Source organism: Tarenaya hassleriana, unplaced genomic scaffold (genome assembly GCF_000463585.1).
Source record: "Tarenaya hassleriana unplaced genomic scaffold, ASM46358v1 Cleome26, whole genome shotgun sequence".
Lineage (NCBI taxonomy): Eukaryota > Viridiplantae > Streptophyta > Magnoliopsida > Brassicales > Cleomaceae > Tarenaya > Tarenaya hassleriana.
Window position 1 is genome coordinate 2,057,341 of NW_010965869.1, and position 15,912 is coordinate 2,073,252.

General features: G+C 39.8%; 5 protein-coding genes across 6 annotated transcripts in view; 3 read left to right on the forward strand and 2 right to left on the reverse strand.

Annotated features, from left to right (window-relative positions):
* The window catches only part of LOC104816986 (DCN1-like protein 2), a 3,259-nt gene extending 1,199 nt beyond the window's left edge, over positions 1-2,060 (forward strand). For both annotated transcript variants that reach the window (XM_010546037.1, XM_010546038.1), the window contains exons 4-12: positions 1-129; positions 239-297; positions 396-419; positions 706-788; positions 910-974; positions 1,102-1,151; positions 1,250-1,351; positions 1,642-1,701; positions 1,870-2,060. In XM_010546037.1, coding sequence (XP_010544339.1) covers positions 1-129; positions 239-297; positions 396-419; positions 706-788; positions 910-974; positions 1,102-1,151; positions 1,250-1,351; positions 1,642-1,701; positions 1,870-2,001 — 704 coding nt within the window. In that variant the 3' untranslated portion in view covers positions 2,002-2,060. The remainder of the gene's footprint in view (positions 130-238; positions 298-395; positions 420-705; positions 789-909; positions 975-1,101; positions 1,152-1,249; positions 1,352-1,641; positions 1,702-1,869) is intronic.
* Positions 2,061-2,297: 237 nt separating this feature from the next.
* On the reverse strand, positions 2,298-4,635 carry LOC104816987 (phosphoglycerate kinase, cytosolic-like). The gene is made up of 6 exons (XM_010546040.1): positions 4,302-4,635; positions 3,935-4,012; positions 3,551-3,811; positions 3,104-3,421; positions 2,856-3,014; positions 2,298-2,771 (listed from the first exon to the last, which is right to left on the reverse strand). The coding sequence occupies exons 1-6, from the start codon at positions 4,494-4,496 to the stop codon at positions 2,577-2,579; spliced, it is 1,206 nt and encodes a 401-aa protein (XP_010544342.1). The 5' UTR covers positions 4,497-4,635; the 3' UTR covers positions 2,298-2,576.
* Positions 4,636-5,448: 813 nt separating this feature from the next.
* On the reverse strand, positions 5,449-7,962 carry LOC104816988 (phosphoglycerate kinase 1, chloroplastic-like). Its single transcript, XM_010546041.2, is given in 7 exon segments — positions 5,449-5,903; positions 5,991-6,151; positions 6,398-6,719; positions 6,814-7,074; positions 7,167-7,244; positions 7,458-7,633; positions 7,636-7,962. Coding segments are annotated over 7 exon segments (1,440 nt in total). The 5' UTR covers positions 7,868-7,962; the 3' UTR covers positions 5,449-5,693.
* Positions 7,963-8,803: 841 nt separating this feature from the next.
* On the forward strand, positions 8,804-10,727 carry LOC104816989. Its single transcript, XM_010546042.1, has 5 exons — positions 8,804-8,918; positions 9,011-9,112; positions 9,651-9,721; positions 9,803-9,865; positions 10,353-10,727. The coding sequence occupies exons 1-5, from the start codon at positions 8,852-8,854 to the stop codon at positions 10,587-10,589; spliced, it is 540 nt and encodes a 179-aa protein (XP_010544344.1). The 5' UTR covers positions 8,804-8,851; the 3' UTR covers positions 10,590-10,727.
* A 1,901-nt stretch (positions 10,728-12,628) lies between these two features.
* LOC104816991 (zinc transporter 1) lies at positions 12,629-14,872 on the forward strand. The gene is made up of 3 exons (XM_010546043.2): positions 12,629-13,534; positions 13,796-13,945; positions 14,460-14,872. The coding sequence occupies exons 1-3, from the start codon at positions 12,956-12,958 to the stop codon at positions 14,763-14,765; spliced, it is 1,035 nt and encodes a 344-aa protein (XP_010544345.1). The 5' UTR covers positions 12,629-12,955; the 3' UTR covers positions 14,766-14,872.
* Positions 14,873-15,912: the final 1,040 nt, after the last annotated feature.

Consider the following 15,912-nt stretch of genomic DNA (forward strand, 5'->3'; position numbering starts at 1 on the left):
CCGCTCTTCAGGCTTTGAAAGCGAGCGACTGGCACCTCGAAGGAGCTTTTGACGTATTTTACAGCCAGCCCCATGTCAGAAGTCATGCCGATATCAGACGCTTGGAAGAGCTCTACAATAGATATAAAGGCAAGTCACTCTTGATCTGAGCTGCAAGTTAAATGTGATACTGGAAGCGATTATCATTTGTTGGGATTTTCTTTTGGAATGCTCAAAAGGTTCCTTTTGCTTTATGCAGATCCATATTCCGATATGATTTATGTTGATGGTATCACCCTACTGTGTAATGATCTTCAGGTAGCTATAGTTTTTTTTTTTTAATCTTGAATGATTTTAAGATTCTGTAGATTATTTTTCAAAGCAACAATAACATTTGTGACTTGATTTTTCTTTAGGTGGAACCCCAAGACATAGTCATGGTATGTTTATTCTGAAACCTTCTTTTAGGAACTTTCTTCCATGATTTGTTTTGGTTTATTCTTGGGTTACCGACTTAAGTACAATGAATAAATGATATGAAGAAACAATCAAGATCAAAAGTAGTTAGAAAAATCAGACAATGCACGGGAGGATGATATTTGTCCATGGATGAATCTCATTATCTACTTGGAAATATCGTCATTCACTTCTTGATTCTCCAGACTCTGGGACTGCTGTGTTGTCTTTCTGGATTTTTGAATACTTGGCTGGTTACCATAATTTCAGTTAGTCGTTTCATGGTACATGCAAGCGGCCACTATGTGTGAATTTTCGAAGCAGGAGTTTGTCGGTGGATTACAGGCTCTAGGGTGAGTGAACAACACAGTGCATATGCCATTCGATTGTGTAATCAGTAATGATAATTGGGTGACTTGATTTGGGAATCTCATGACAATGGGGTTTGTTGAATGTGTAATTTCGATATGGCAGTGTAGATTCCATCGAGAAGCTGCGGGAAAAGTTGCCTTCCATGCGTTCCGAGCTAAAAGACGAACGTAAGACGAGAAATACAATAATTATCCTTTTTTAATCTGATTTATAATGCAGTGAGGGATTCATGGTCCTACTTTTGGCTGATGTATTTTCTGTTGCTTTTGAATTTGTCTTCCCATGTACCCTCAGAAAAGTTTCGTGAAATATACAACTTTGCTTTTGGCTGGGCGAAAGAGAAGGTAAAGCTTTTTACAGAAAATTATTTGGTTTCAGTGTACTCTTTGCTTTGAATTATATATCTGAATGAATGACAAATACTTCAACTGTAACGTTTCAGGGTCAGAAATCTATGGCCTTAGATACTGCAATAGGGATGTGGCAGCTGCTCTTTGCTGAAAAACAGTGGCCATTGATCGAATACTGGTGCGAGTTTTTGCAGGTAACTGGAGCATTAACCGTATAGTATGTAATTCATAGCTACATAAGGAATTGGTGTTTCAATTCAAGAAGCTTTAGGTTTGGGATTTAACTTATAAAGATTCTGGATTTATATGAACATTTCGGGAGGTGATATATATCATATGGTCTTGGATTAGTTAGGAGAGAAGTCCAGGACACTGGTTAAAAAGAATCATCCCAGGCCTTTGATAGGAGAACAGACGTGATCGCCTCTTGTATTTTCTTTCTTGTAATACTTTTTTTTTCGGTTCTTATGGGTTTCGAAATCAGGCTCGACACAATAAGGCTATATCTAAGGATACCTGGTCTCAGCTCCTGGAATTTGCAAGGGTATGATTCTTAACTCCACATTCCTGCATACATACATACATCTATCTTTATGTAGACTACTTATAAAGATGAGCAACTTCATGAAGATAATGTGATTCTGAGGCATAGGCAGGGCACAAGGTTGATACGTTTTTGTTTCCGGCTGCGATGTTGAAAATATAAGCACAGATGGTGGAATCTGGATTGTCGGATTATGACGAGGAAGGGGCATGGCCGTACCTGATCGACGAATTTGTGGAGTATTTGTACGAAAACGGTGTTGTGAAGAGGCCTCAGCTGCTGGTAGATGAGAGCCAGTGAAAGTGAATTTGTGGGGTTCATGTTTCTTGATTGGCACTGCTTTAATTTTCACATTACATCTCTCCTTGTCGAAATTTGGCATTTTTTGGTCATTCTTTTGGGTACGCAAACATTTGCCTAAAAGAAAAAGTTGATCATTGAGACAAATACATGTATATATATATATATATATATATATATATTATTGAGACAAATACATACATATATATATATCTTTGCTTATATCCTTCAAAGATAATGGATGTCGGGCAAGATGGTGACTTCCACTTTGTCAGAAACAAACATGAACCCATAAATCTCAGTCGAAGAAGAAACATTCGTATGCTACAAAGCCACCTTCCTGAGTAGATCCTTCTGTTAAGGACATCTCTCTCAATGTATACATTACAGATAGATACTCCCTCATTTGTGAATCAGACAAGACAACATGAAATCTAACTGAATCTGAATCATTCATAGATTCCTCGAACAGATTTATTCATTCGAACATAAGAAAACAAAAAAAAGGAACAGCTCTGGTGGCACACTCTGCCCATGAAACAAACACAAACCGACCAATCCATTCTTGAAACCGGTCAAGCATGGTCGAGGGCGAGAACGCCGGGAAGGGGCTTACCCTCGAGGAGTTCTAAGCTGGCGCCACCTCCCGTGGAGATATGGCTCATCTTTTCTGCAAGCCCCACCTTCTCCACCGCTGCTACTGAGTCTCCCCCTCCTATGATCGTTGTCACTCCTTTCTCGCCCAGCTCTGCCAGCTTCTTCGCCATGGCCTGACACCACATGACCCGGTTATATATATCTATCTATCTATCTGTACATACAACAAAGCAAGACTGGAACTCCCTTTATATTACCTCGGTTCCTACTGCAAACTTATCAAACTCAAACACACCCATCGGCCCGTTCCAGATGATCGTTTGTGTCTTGTCCAAAGCTTCGTTGAATGTCGTCACTGAGTCCGGCCCAATGTCCAATCCCATCCATCCTTCTGGAATCTCAGATGCCGACACTACCTGCAGTGAGGGGGTAAAAAATTCAATCAATCGCAGTTCTCAAACCGACACAAAGAAGAAAACAAAACAATGATGAAGCAGGCACTGGCCTTGCTGTTGGCATCAGCTGCAAACTTGTCTGCAACAACAACGTCAGTCGGAAGAAGAAGAGAGACGCCTTTGGCCTTTGCCTTCTCCATGAGAGAGCTTGCAAGTTCAAGTTTGTCCCCTTCCACGAGAGAAGACCCAACAGAGAGACCTTGGGCCTTATAGAACGTGAAGATCATACCACCGCCGAGTAAGAGCACGTCGACCTTTTCCAGAAGAGATTCGATTACTCCAATCTTAGACGAGACCTTTGAGCCTCCGACTATGGCAGCAAAAGGCTTCTTGGGGTTAGCCACTGCTCCAACGAGGTAGTCCAACTCCTGCATCACACGACAGAAAATACTTTAAAAATCAGACAATTATGTTGTCTTGGTGTGAGAGTATGAGCTTTGCCTTTCAGCAATAACAGATCACAGCTTGAAGTGCACAAATGGTCAAAAAGGAAACACCTTTTGCATGAGAAAACCAGCGACAGAAGGCTTCAAGAACTTAGCCACCCCTTCTGTAGAAGCATGGGCTCTGTGAGCAGTGCCGAACGCATCATTCACGTAGAGATCAGCAAGATTGGCAAGCTTCTTGGCAAATTCAGGGTCGTTTTTCTCTTCTTCCTTGTAGAATCTTACGTTCTCAAGGAGCAAAACCCCCCCATCAGGAAGTGCTGCGACTAGCTTCTCGACCTCCTCGCCGATGCAGTCATTTGCCATCTTAACCTGCCGCCAAAAAAAAAGAACACAAAAGACAAGCCTGAGTACTAACCAATTCACTTCAGATACACAAGTGTAAGACAAAAATTCAGAAAATATAAAGAGAAACAAGAAAGTTGTGCCAAGTACCTCGATGCATAGGAGTTCAGACAGCCTTGGAACAAGAGGTTTCAAGCTGTATTTGGGAGTAACACCTTTCGGGCGACCCTGAAAAACCGTATTTGTTTCAGAGACAGAACAACCATAAGACAAGAATCATTATCATTCTAGATAAGCAGTATGTTCTCCATCAACATTATCAAGAAAGGGTAAGGATGAGGGAGTGCACTAAGTTAATTCAAACAGATCCAATCTACTGATCTAGACGACAATTGAAGAGAAGAAACTAAAAACGAAATGGACGAAAGCCCAGATAATCTCTGCGCGTTCGAATCACACCCAAGAAGGAAAAAAATCGGCGGACGGAGGGAGGGAGGGAGGGAAAAGAAGGGCATACCAAATGGCTGGAGAGGATGACTCGAGCTCCATTTTGGATCAAGTAGTTGATAGTGGGAACGGCGGCACGGATCCTGGTGTCGTCGGTGATGTTGAAGCTCTCGTCGAGAGGAACATTCAGATCAACCCTCACGAAAACTCTCTTCCCCTTCAAATCAGCCTCCTTGAGAGTTCCAACGCTCCTCTTCGTCGCCATTGCAGCCAAAGCAAAGGAATATCGCTTGCTTCCACAGCCAAAGAAAGAAAATTTTCGTAATCGGAAAACTAATCGCAAGGAAGGGCCGCCGATACGCACGACGTTAGGTAGACAGAGATCCGAGATTGAGATTGAGAATCGACAGCATATACATATTATATACACACAGATACGGTTTTACAGTGGTGATGGGCCCACAGTTTTAATTGTAAAGAATTGGATGGTTTCAGGAAAAAAAAAAAAAAAAGGCCCATAGTTTTTTCGTGACTGAGGCTGAACATTTCCTTGGGCTCTGCTGATAGAAAAACAAAGTATTGGGAATTATGGGGGGTTACGTTAATTTTGGTTCGAGGCTCGAAGTTCGGTCCGATTCATCCCGAAAAATAGTGAATTTTAGGTCGAGATATTTAGAAACAAAAAATTTCGAGATTTTGGATCGGATTTATATCGGTGTTTAGATCGATTCGAAAGTTTAAATTTTTTTAAAAAAAAATAAAAAAATAAAAAATTTTAAAGAACAAATTTAATAGTTCGAGCCGATTCGGTACGACTCGAATCCAAACATGAAATTTAAAGGATTGAGTTTCGGATTTAATTATTTAGATCAAAAAAAAATTGACTGGTCCGAACCCAAAACCCTCGAACCGAATGTAAACTCGGGTCGGATCGGGTAAAGCCAAATCAAATAAATTCCACATAACTCCATAGATTTTTTTCAATATCAAATTTTTTAATTAAATATCATGTTTTATATCTTATTTTTAATTAAATGTCCCGTCATGCTTACGTAGTAATGTCCATTGAAGAGAGATATCTCTGCATAAAATTCTAAACGTACGTTTTTTTTTTAAATTTCCATGACAAATTGGTAGACGCTTATACTGATTTTATATAGTTTCAATCGTAATTACCAAAGTTGCATATCTTTTAGCAGATATTGGATACACTCTCAGAGATATAAAATGATTTTATTGCGAGACTCCGTAGTCCGTACGACCCTGGAGTACATGTACGGTACATATGAATGGGGGCCTCACATCAAAAGGCCGACAGTGAAGAAAGATTTACAACGGAAGCAGAAACTCAGTCGTCTCTTCTCTTCCTACAGCATTTTAGCTGTGTCTAATATTACACCTCAAGCCCTTGTAATAAAAAAAAACAAACAAAAAGGAAGAAGAGAGAGAGAGGGAGAGAGACTCAGACAGTGACAGGGGCAGCTTCATCGAGAGCAATAACACCGGGAAGCTGCTTGCCTTCCAACAACTCGAGACTGGCACCACCGCCAGTGGAGATGTGACTCATAACACCAGCCACTCCCACTTTCTCCACTGCCGCTACTGAGTCTCCTCCTCCTATGATCGTCGTCACCCCCTTCTCGCTCAGCTCTGCCAGCTTCTTCGCCACCGCCTGCACCCCCAACATTATCATTGTCATTACAACCCTTTTCTAAGGAATCCGATCCGTGCAAAACCAAATCTTTCCGCATATTCTTACCTCTGTTCCGACAGCAAACTTGTCGAACTCAAAGACTCCCATCGGTCCGTTCCAGATGATTGTCTGTGTGCTGTCCAGTGCGTCATTGAATGTTTTCACAGAGTCCGGCCCAATGTCCAATCCCATCCACCCGTCAGGAAGTCGACAGTTAACCGCATTCACTTCCCCTCCAGAAGAACCAATTCACACAGATTTCTTTGGAAACAAAGATTTAGACAATCATCCAGACCCACTTCCCATTTGTCCTTTTTTCATCACCATGCAGAGCAGCCAAAGGTGATTTTACTCAAAGACACTAGCTTTAGCAACAGATCAGAAACCCATTTCTCATTTTTTTTCTTTTCTAGCTCCTAAAGCAAGAACAGTAGGACAATCAAGCATTAGCAATGGTATCAGCAGAGAGACACAGACCTTGCTGTTAGCGTCAGGAGCAAACTTGTCAGCAATCACAACGTCTGTAGGTAACAAGAGAGAGACACCTTTGGCCTTAGCCTTCGCAAGCAGTGATGTCGCCAATTCAAGCTTGTCTTCCTCAACTAGGGATGACCCGACAGAAAGACCTTGCGCCTTGTAGAATGTGAAGATCATTCCACCACCGAGTAGAAGGATATCACATTTCTCGAGGAGCGACTCGATAACTCCGATCTTGGATGAGACCTTCGAACCACCCACAATGGCAGCAAATGGTCTCTTTGGGCTTGAGACTGCGCCAACGAGGTAGTCCAGCTCCTAGAACATATAGATAGGTTGAGAGCTACCCCTATTTCTTTAGATCCATTGATCCTCTTGAAATGTGTAGGAAGATCTATCAAAAAAATCTCACCTTTTGCAGAAGGAAACCAGCAACGGATGGCTTCAAGAACTTTGTGACTCCCTCGGTCGAAGCGTGGGCTCTGTGAGCAGTCCCAAAGGCATCGTTGACGTAAAGGTCAGCCAAGGAAGCTAGCTTCTTGGCGAACTCGGGTTCGTTTTTCTCTTCTTCCTTGTAAAACCTCACATTCTCAAGAAGCAGAACTCCGCCCTCAGGAAGGGAATCCAACAAGCTTTCCACCTCTGGACCGATACAGTCATCAGCCTTCACGACCTGCCCCATTCAACCCCCATTAAACCTCTGATAGATTCCCACATGAAGATCATAATCCAAGAACCTGATTTAATCAGAGAATCATGGAATACCTGAATACCCAGGAGCTCAGAAAGCCTGGGAACAAGAGGGGCCAAGCTGTACTTTGGTGTCACGCCCTTTGGCCTTCCCTGAATGATCAAATCCGTACTAAATAAGTGCTGGAAAGTTAGAAACTAAGAACCCAAAAATTTGCTTCAAGTCTCTCTAGAAAATGCTGTCAGTAGCACTAGCAAATGAATCTTCCCAATAGATTTCAAGACCAAGATCAATATGATGGCAAACAGATCAAGATTGCAGGAATCAATTGCCAAATGGCTCATGAACTGATCAGACCCACGTACCAGATGACTGGAAAGGATGACTTTAGCGCCGTTCTCGATCAAATACTTGATGGTGGGGATGGCGGCGCGGATTCTGGTGTCGTCAGTGATGTTTTGGCTGTCGTCGAGAGGCACATTCAGATCCGCTCTCACGAATACCTTCTTCCCTTTCAAATCCGCGGAGGTCAAGTCACCATGGAAACCACTCCCCTTGTCCCCTTCCCGCGTACCGACCGGACCTTGGACGCAACGTGGACGGAGAAGCGAGAGTCCACAACGGAAGAGAAGCCGAGGCGGCGAGAGGAGACGGCGATGGAGCCGGCGGTTGAAATGGGCAAGAGGGAAGCGCGTGCCCGGGTGGCGGCGGCGGCGCCAGCGCCGGCGGTGGGCTTGAGGAGGGAGAAGGCGGTGCTGGAGGCGGCAGATGCCATTCGGAGATTTGAAGGTAGAGGCGCAGAGAGAGGGAGATGAACAAGGAAGAAGAACGATTGGGTGGTTATTGAGAGAGTGAAGATTTGCTCTTATCGCTGATGAAAGGTTGAAACTTTGTCTCTCTCCTTACACATGACTCTCTCAAGCTTTTGGGCCATACTCTCTTGAGTCTTGACCCACTGCTGTCCGTACGACCCTGGAGTACATGTACGGTACATATGAATGGGGGCCTCACATCAAAAGGCCGACAGTGAAGAAAGATTTACAACGGAAGCAGCACATACGATTATTTTTTAAATCTATATTTGTCCCATTAATTTCATTATAATATTTTTTAAAATCGAATGGTTTTTGGATTGTCTAAACTCAAATTACTCACCAAATAATGTCCGAATTCGAACGATATATGAAAATCAAATATCCAAAATAATTCTCAATCACCCGTGGAAATCTATATCCAAAATTCATAAATAAATAAAATTTTACGAAAAATACAACATATCATTATAATCAAGACCATATAAATCGTATCCTAGCCGAGAGATAAATTATGCATAGGTTTAGATTTTAATTTAATATCATTAAAATTTAGGGTAAATTTTAGATTAATTACTCATCACATACCATGGATAATTACTGGTTTCATACGTTTGTATATTTGAACCGAATTCCATTTTTTTTAAGAATCATAACCGATCTCATTAGGTATCCAATATCCGAATTTCCATTTTTTTTTTCCACCACCAGTAGGTTATAATACTCGCTTTCGTATTTCGGTCGGTCCATCGTAAGCTAAGCTGCAGTTGCTGCGGGCGTGTTTAAATTTAAAAAACCATTTTGGGCCGTTCAAAAAAGTGAAGTAGGCCCAATCAATTAGATGGGCCTAATTGGGAATGGTACAATAAATAACCTTTTCCCTTACCCGGGGCTGATTAGGGTTTAGCGTCTGGTTTTGCCCTATTGTCTGAAAGTGTGAGAGAGCCATGGAAGGGCCACGCAAGGATCTTCTGGAACTGGAGCTGAACAACAACTCTCCGTCTTCTGCTATCGGTACTTCTTCGTCTTTGCTCGTTTAGCTTAAGCTGTTAAGTGCGTGTGTGATGTTTTGGGCGTTCTTACGAAGCTCTGTTTCTTTTGTCCAGAATCTGCACTTTTGGTCTGTAAGAACAAGAAGTCTTCATCTCTGCCATGTCCGCCGCTTCCTGATTCCAAGCCCCACATCTCTCCTCTTCCCAAAAGCCAATGTAACTTCTCTATCTCTCTCTCGATTTTTTCCTCCTGAGGTCTGTAACATATTCATCCCGCAGTGTCTTTTTTTAGTATTAACTTTTGATAAAAACATCGAAAGCGATTGAAATAGGTAATAGTTGCAGAGAAGAAATAAAGAAGAAAGTTGCAATATGCAGAGAAAGGAGAAGAACTTGAGAAAGTTTTCTGTTGTATTAACAAAATGGAAAAAAGTGTTCCTTAAATACAGTAGAAGAAGAAGAAGAAGAACCTTTAGCAATAAACCCTAACCAAACTAACTTAAATCAAACCATTCTAATAGTTAGCTTTCAAAGGTTAATGTGATGCTTGTTTAGTTGTAGTCGCAGGCTGGCTTGCAAGTAAACCGTATCTATGATTCTGTGCATCATATGGCCATTAGAAGATCCTGTGTCGTTGATTTATAAGTAGTTGCCTTTTCAAGCAATAAATCATTGCTTTAGACTTTTATTTGGGTGGCGATTGAATTTTTAGAGGTAAAAGAAATTGAACGTTTGTATCTGAAACTCGTTGCAGTTCTTGACAGAGTGAAAGGCTTCTTGGGAGTCATTGCTGAATCCAACAAACGGCTGGAGATTGAAGCAAAGGTCACTTAGCCTCTCCAAGCCTGTTTCTTCACTCTGGTCTCTCCCTCCTTTTTTTTCTGACGATTGTGTTTGCAAGTTTAGGATAATTCAGAGGCTGTTGACATCGAGGCTCTCACAGGAAACGAATCTGAAGTTATCGAAATGGTAATTTTCTCACATCCATCTGCTCTTTTGTTGATCATTTGCATGATGGGGGGAGTCTATTTATCCCCAGAAAAAAGAGAAGAAAAAAAATCGATTCTATATCCAAAAACGTTTGCACTTTAGAATTCGAAGTTAAATCATCGAAAGAAAGAAAAAAAACAGGACTGTCGTTTGTGATTCCGATGGAAGTGAGGGACTATTGTGGGATGATAAAACACAAGAAACTTTGAATAAAATAGTGTTTCTCCAAGGAAACAATAAGAAAACAAAACAACTATGGTTTGGTTTCTTCTTGTTGTAAAGTTCGAAAGAGGTAACTCAAAACCGGAATGAGTGGAAACGAAGAATTCATATGGCCGATCCCAAATAAATTTGGGATTAAATCAATGTTGATGTTGATGGTAACTTTTTAACTGGTAGCATTTGAATATAGTGAGGTAGCATTTGAATATAGTGAGCTGACTAAGTGAATATATCGAACCAACAGGACCTGATGCTGGGCGTGGCGGATCTCAACACGCCTGAAGCGGTCAACGCTGCAGAAGCAGCCATCGCCGGAAATCGACCTTTGGTTCATTTGCCTGCGGGAAGTAGTGACTCTGAATCGGATGAAGAAGAAGAAGAAGAAGAAGATGACGAACGTATAGAGAAGAAGAGCTCTGAAGGTGAATCTAATGGGAAAGGGAAGTCGAGAAAAAGACCCAAGATTGAGGAGCTCTCTTAGAATTATCAATTCTTGTAAAATATGTATGTGGGACGCCATGAAAAACATACGAAGACATTTTCTTTGATCAAATCTATAATATATGAGACATTGTATTCAATGTGGTTCTTGAATACAGGTCAATGTCTTCGACTTCAATGTGGTTTTTGTTCGTAACCGGACATCATGGGTAATAGAGATCCATTACTATCCATCCATATGTATATGTATATGTACATTCCATCTAAGAGCAAGTGGACAGAAATAAAACAGGAACGGAACTCCCGCAAAAGAAAGAAATCACAGCGGCCTTTGTATAATTCCCAATTTCTGTTTGTTCAGTGTATTCCGTTGTCCATGGATTTTCGATTATTTCGATTTAAAATAAATATAACTTTTCGGTTTTTTAAATTGTTCGGTTTTGTTTAAGTTTTTATTGATAAAAATTATTTATTTTGTTGTCTAGGTTTTTTTCGATTTTAGAAAAATAATAATTATTGTGTTTTTATATTGAATTCATTTGATTATGGTTATTTATTTTTATAGATTAGGTTATTTGTTTATTAACCAAATAAACCGCTCCTACTAATTACCGCTTCGGATTTTCGCTTTGTAATTCACTTTAAACTTTCAAGGCATATTTGATATATTCATCCTTTTTTTTTCTCCCAATGAAATGATAAAGTCAATATAATATAATATAATACAAGTTAAAATGGACCTGTTTTTTTTATATAGATTGGACCAAAAAGTGAAGAATGAAAGAAACAAATGTAACTGGAGTGACATAAATATCGACATCCAGAGGCTAAACCCAGCCAAAAGCAAAAGCATTTCTCTTGCAAAAGTTGCTTCGCATGTCAACATTCTGTCTTCATTCCAATGTTACATGTCGTAACCTTCACTCTTAATATAATTCTCTTTTTAATATTTATTTTTTCTCATCATATTATATTAATATAGGCTTTAGCCATATTTCTAGGCACTTAGTCGGTTTTTTTATACCACGAAATTCGTCCCTTTTCGTCTGGATTTCATATTATTTTATAAGTTATTTGGGTTTGGTGACTCTGTGTTTCCATTATTACAGATTAAAAAAAAGAGCCAAAAAGATTGAAATTATGTCGCCACATTTCATATCGGTTTCATGCATGTTTATGTTAGTTTATTTATTACATATATCATAGTTTACTAATCCAGAAGATATATATCCCTTTTTATTACGGAAAGTGAAATTATGTACTATTAAGATGAACAATATCGAATAAACAAAAGTCCATTCATATGCATTAGTTTGCAGAAAAATATATAAAAGAATAAATTAAATAATATCAATTTACCCATCGTCAGAAAGAGTATCATAGAAAGACTAGAGCTCTTGAATGTTTTCAGCCATTCCAAGGAACTCAAATTTGATAGAATTTATTTTAATTTAATGTGTAGAAAAGATATTCGAGTATTCTATTCAAAGTCGACAAAGGTATGTCTTAACAATTGTTTCCGTAGAGGAAATCGGATCATTTTATTATAATAAAAAAAACCTCATGAGAATATTATCGTCAAAATTCTTTTGCTTTGATCATTTAGAAAGAAAATATATATATATTACGCGAGTCAAACTACGTACCAAATTCAAATGTTTCAATTCGCTTGTCTATAAAATATGGCTGGGCATATTGATAATTTTTTTTCTTTAATAAAAAAAAGAGAAATATATTGGTAATTTTTATTTGTAATTTTTTTATACTACGATTCAATTATAAACCGATATCTTAACAAAAAATCTTATCCATTCCTAAATCAACGCACAAAGTAATAAAAAAAAATAATCTTAACTATTTACAGAGTTCGAACCCGTCACCTTTGATCAAGAGGCGAAGATAGTCACTAAACCATCACGATTTTTATTTGTATTTTAAACACACACGTGTATAAAATTACGTACGTGCAGGTGTACAAGAGTAAATACATGACGTGGCAGATCAATGGGACATTTCCGGACAATAAATAATAATGGAGGAGCAGCATTATTGAGACACGCAGGGCATCTAAGCCACCGATACAGTCGAGATGCCGACCTTTTCTCTAACTCACTGATCAATTCTCCAGTTCCATTATTAATTTTTTTTTTTCCAAATCATAAATAAACAAATAAACCCGTCTTTTTTTTTGGTCCGTCCCCTTTTTTTGGGATATATAAAAGGGGAATTTCTCTGCGTACTGAACACAAAATCATGGAAACAGTCCACTCTACGTGATAAAATAGATTCTCATGATATCAGCCACCCAATGAGTGTTCCAACCATCCCTAATCTCCGTATAAATAACTTCCTCGTAACTCCTCCAAGACCATTTTCACGAGAAACCCACGTCCGATTCTCGTTGCAATGACGAGAATTCTGGTTCTGTTGATGATATTGATCTGTGCTCAAATGGGGTGCGTGTGGGGTGAGTGCAGAGGCAGCAGCCATGCGGATTTTCAAAGAAGGGGCACTGATGATAAGGGGATGAAGTTGAAGCTGAAGTTAGGTTCGATAGGGCTGCTGATGGTGACCGGAGCAATCGGGGTGAGCCTGCCGTTGATAGGGAAGAAGATCCCTGCGCTAAGGCCGGAGAAGGATGTCTTCTTCATGGTAAAGGCCTTCGCGGCCGGAGTCATTCTCTGCACCGGCTTCGTCCATATCCTGCCGGACGCGTTCCAGAGCCTGGAAGACTCGCCCTTCCCGTTCGCCGGGTTCGTGGCCATGCTGTCGGCCATCGGGACTCTCATGATCGACACGTTCGCCACCGGGTATTACGAGAGGCGGCATTTCTCCAAGCAGGTGAATACGGAGGACGAGGAGCACGCGGGCCACGTCCATGTCCACACTCATGCCACTCACGGCCACTCTCACGGCTCTGCCTCCTCTCCTCCCGACGGTGAACTCCCCGCCACGGTCCTTCTCCGCCGACGCATCGTCTCTCAGGTCAGCCTAATTTGTGTCTTATTTCTTTCATTTTTTTTCCTTCTAATCCCCATGTGTGACGTGGCAGAGGGGTGAAAAAGTATATCTATACGACAAAGAATTTCGATCTCTATCGAAAAGTTGCAGTTTTTCAGCACTAGAGTTTTTTTTTTCTTTCAAGAGAGATCTTATTAATGTATATGGATTTGATTATGTATGTATATATGTATAAATAAAAAGAGGGATATATATGGAATTAATAAATAATAGAACGTACGGCAGGTGTTGGAGGTGGGGATAGTGGTGCATTCGGTGATAATAGGGATATCGCTGGGAGCTTCTCAGAGCGTAGAGACCATAAAGCCTCTCATGGCTGCTCTCTCTTTCCATCAGTTCTTCGAAGGCCTTGGCCTCGGCGGCTGCATCTCCCAGGTTCCTCTTTTTTTGGTTATTTATCCAGTTAATAAGCCCAAATCATGACAAATTATAAGAAAGAAATGTGGTGCCATTAATTACAATCCATTTTGTGAAATATAGGGCGCCCGTTTTGCTTTTATTATTCTTAAGTTGTTGATGATGATAAGGACAATATCCAAATGTGAGAGCGGATGATTGTAATAAAATTTGGGTAAGGTGTGCCGTGTTGCCACTATGACAACATATATTGCAATAATGGCATCCATCCAAAGACAAAAAAAAAAATATAAAAAAAAAAAGCATCCCGTTAGATAAAGACATCTAAAAAGATGTACCTTTTAGACAGTACAACAGTCCAAAACATTGCTCGACATATGAATTATTATTGACATAAACACTATTGCATGCCAATATATATACATGAACCAAACAAACTTTGTGGGTCTCTAATGATTGAAGCAACAACTTGTGGGATTACGTCAGCAAATGGGTATTCGTGAAAATCTCATGTATATGAATATACATACAGGCACAGTTCGAGACGAGATCAAAGGCGATAATGGCGACGTTCTTCTCGATGACGGCGCCGGTGGGGATAGGGGTGGGGATAGGGATAACGAGGAGTTACGAGGAGGAGAGCAAGGAGGCGTTGTGGGTGGAAGGAGTGTTCAACGCTGCATCGGCCGGAATATTGATTTATATGTCACTCGTCGATCTGCTGGCGGCCGATTTCATGAACCCTAAACTTCAGACCAATCTCAGGCTTCTCCTCGGTTCCTATCTCTCCCTCCTCCTCGGTTCTGCTTCCATGTCCGTTCTCGCCATGTGGGCTTAATTAACCCCCCTTTTTTTTTTGGTAAAAGCTTGGTTTGGTTTAGTACGATCCATGCAAACCCAAGAATTAATCCGAAATATACAACAACGTTTGTTTTCTGTTGATTCACGTAAAAGTGTCCATCATTCTCCAAAAAAAAAAAAAAAAAAAAAAAAAAAACAAAAAAAAAAAAAAAAAAAAAAAAAAAAAACCAGAGAGATATTTCATATTTGATTTTTTTGGTTGGATACCGTTTAACGTCAATCCAACAGTGTCCAAGTGGAATCCAACATTTAAAAGGTGTTAACTTGTTACATCTCTCTATATGTGCGCCTCTTCTTTCAATGCAGAGGACAATGCCCTTTAATTAAATATCTCCAAAACTTTTCCTTTCAAAGCCGGTGTCCACTTATTCAAAAGTCCCTTCTTTTTTTAATTTTATCAACTAAATATGTAAACATATACCATAGAAGTTTGTACAAAAGGAAAATAGAATCAAAGATTATACAAAATGTTTTCGATAATAAAAAAATATTCAGACGTGATTTTATTCGAAACAAAAAAAAAATGCAAAGAGATCGAGAATATCTAAGAAACACTTCAAAAATTAACAAGTTTTAACTTGTGTGTGGTATGTTGGGCCTGGGGTTGGGCCGTGATCGTTTTAAAGCCCATTAGTGGCTCATTTCTGGCCCATCTATGTGTAATAAAGAGTTTAGTTCCCCATTATTGGTCCCAACCCAATCCAAATCATATCGAACTGAATAATGTCCGATTTTTTTTATACTAATTTTCTAAAAGCGAATAAACCGTTTCAACACGGTTCAATAAAATATCAAACGAACCAGATAATCATCGAAAAGAAACTGAATTATCCATTTCTATATACAGATACATATGTGAAAATATCTAATTAAAAAAAGACTGTTTGGAACAGAACCGACACTAAAACCGAATCAATCTAATTAACATTGGATTATAATTTGATATAATTTTTCTCCAACCGAACCCAGTAAATATCGAACCGAACCGGAAAGCTTTCTCACTGGATGGCTACTGTTTTCCCCACGCGAATAAACCTTTACTAGTATCTTATTATCTTTGTTGTCTGTTCGCCCAACACGAGCGAAAGCGATATTCGACCTGTCTCATAATCCAAATTTTATCA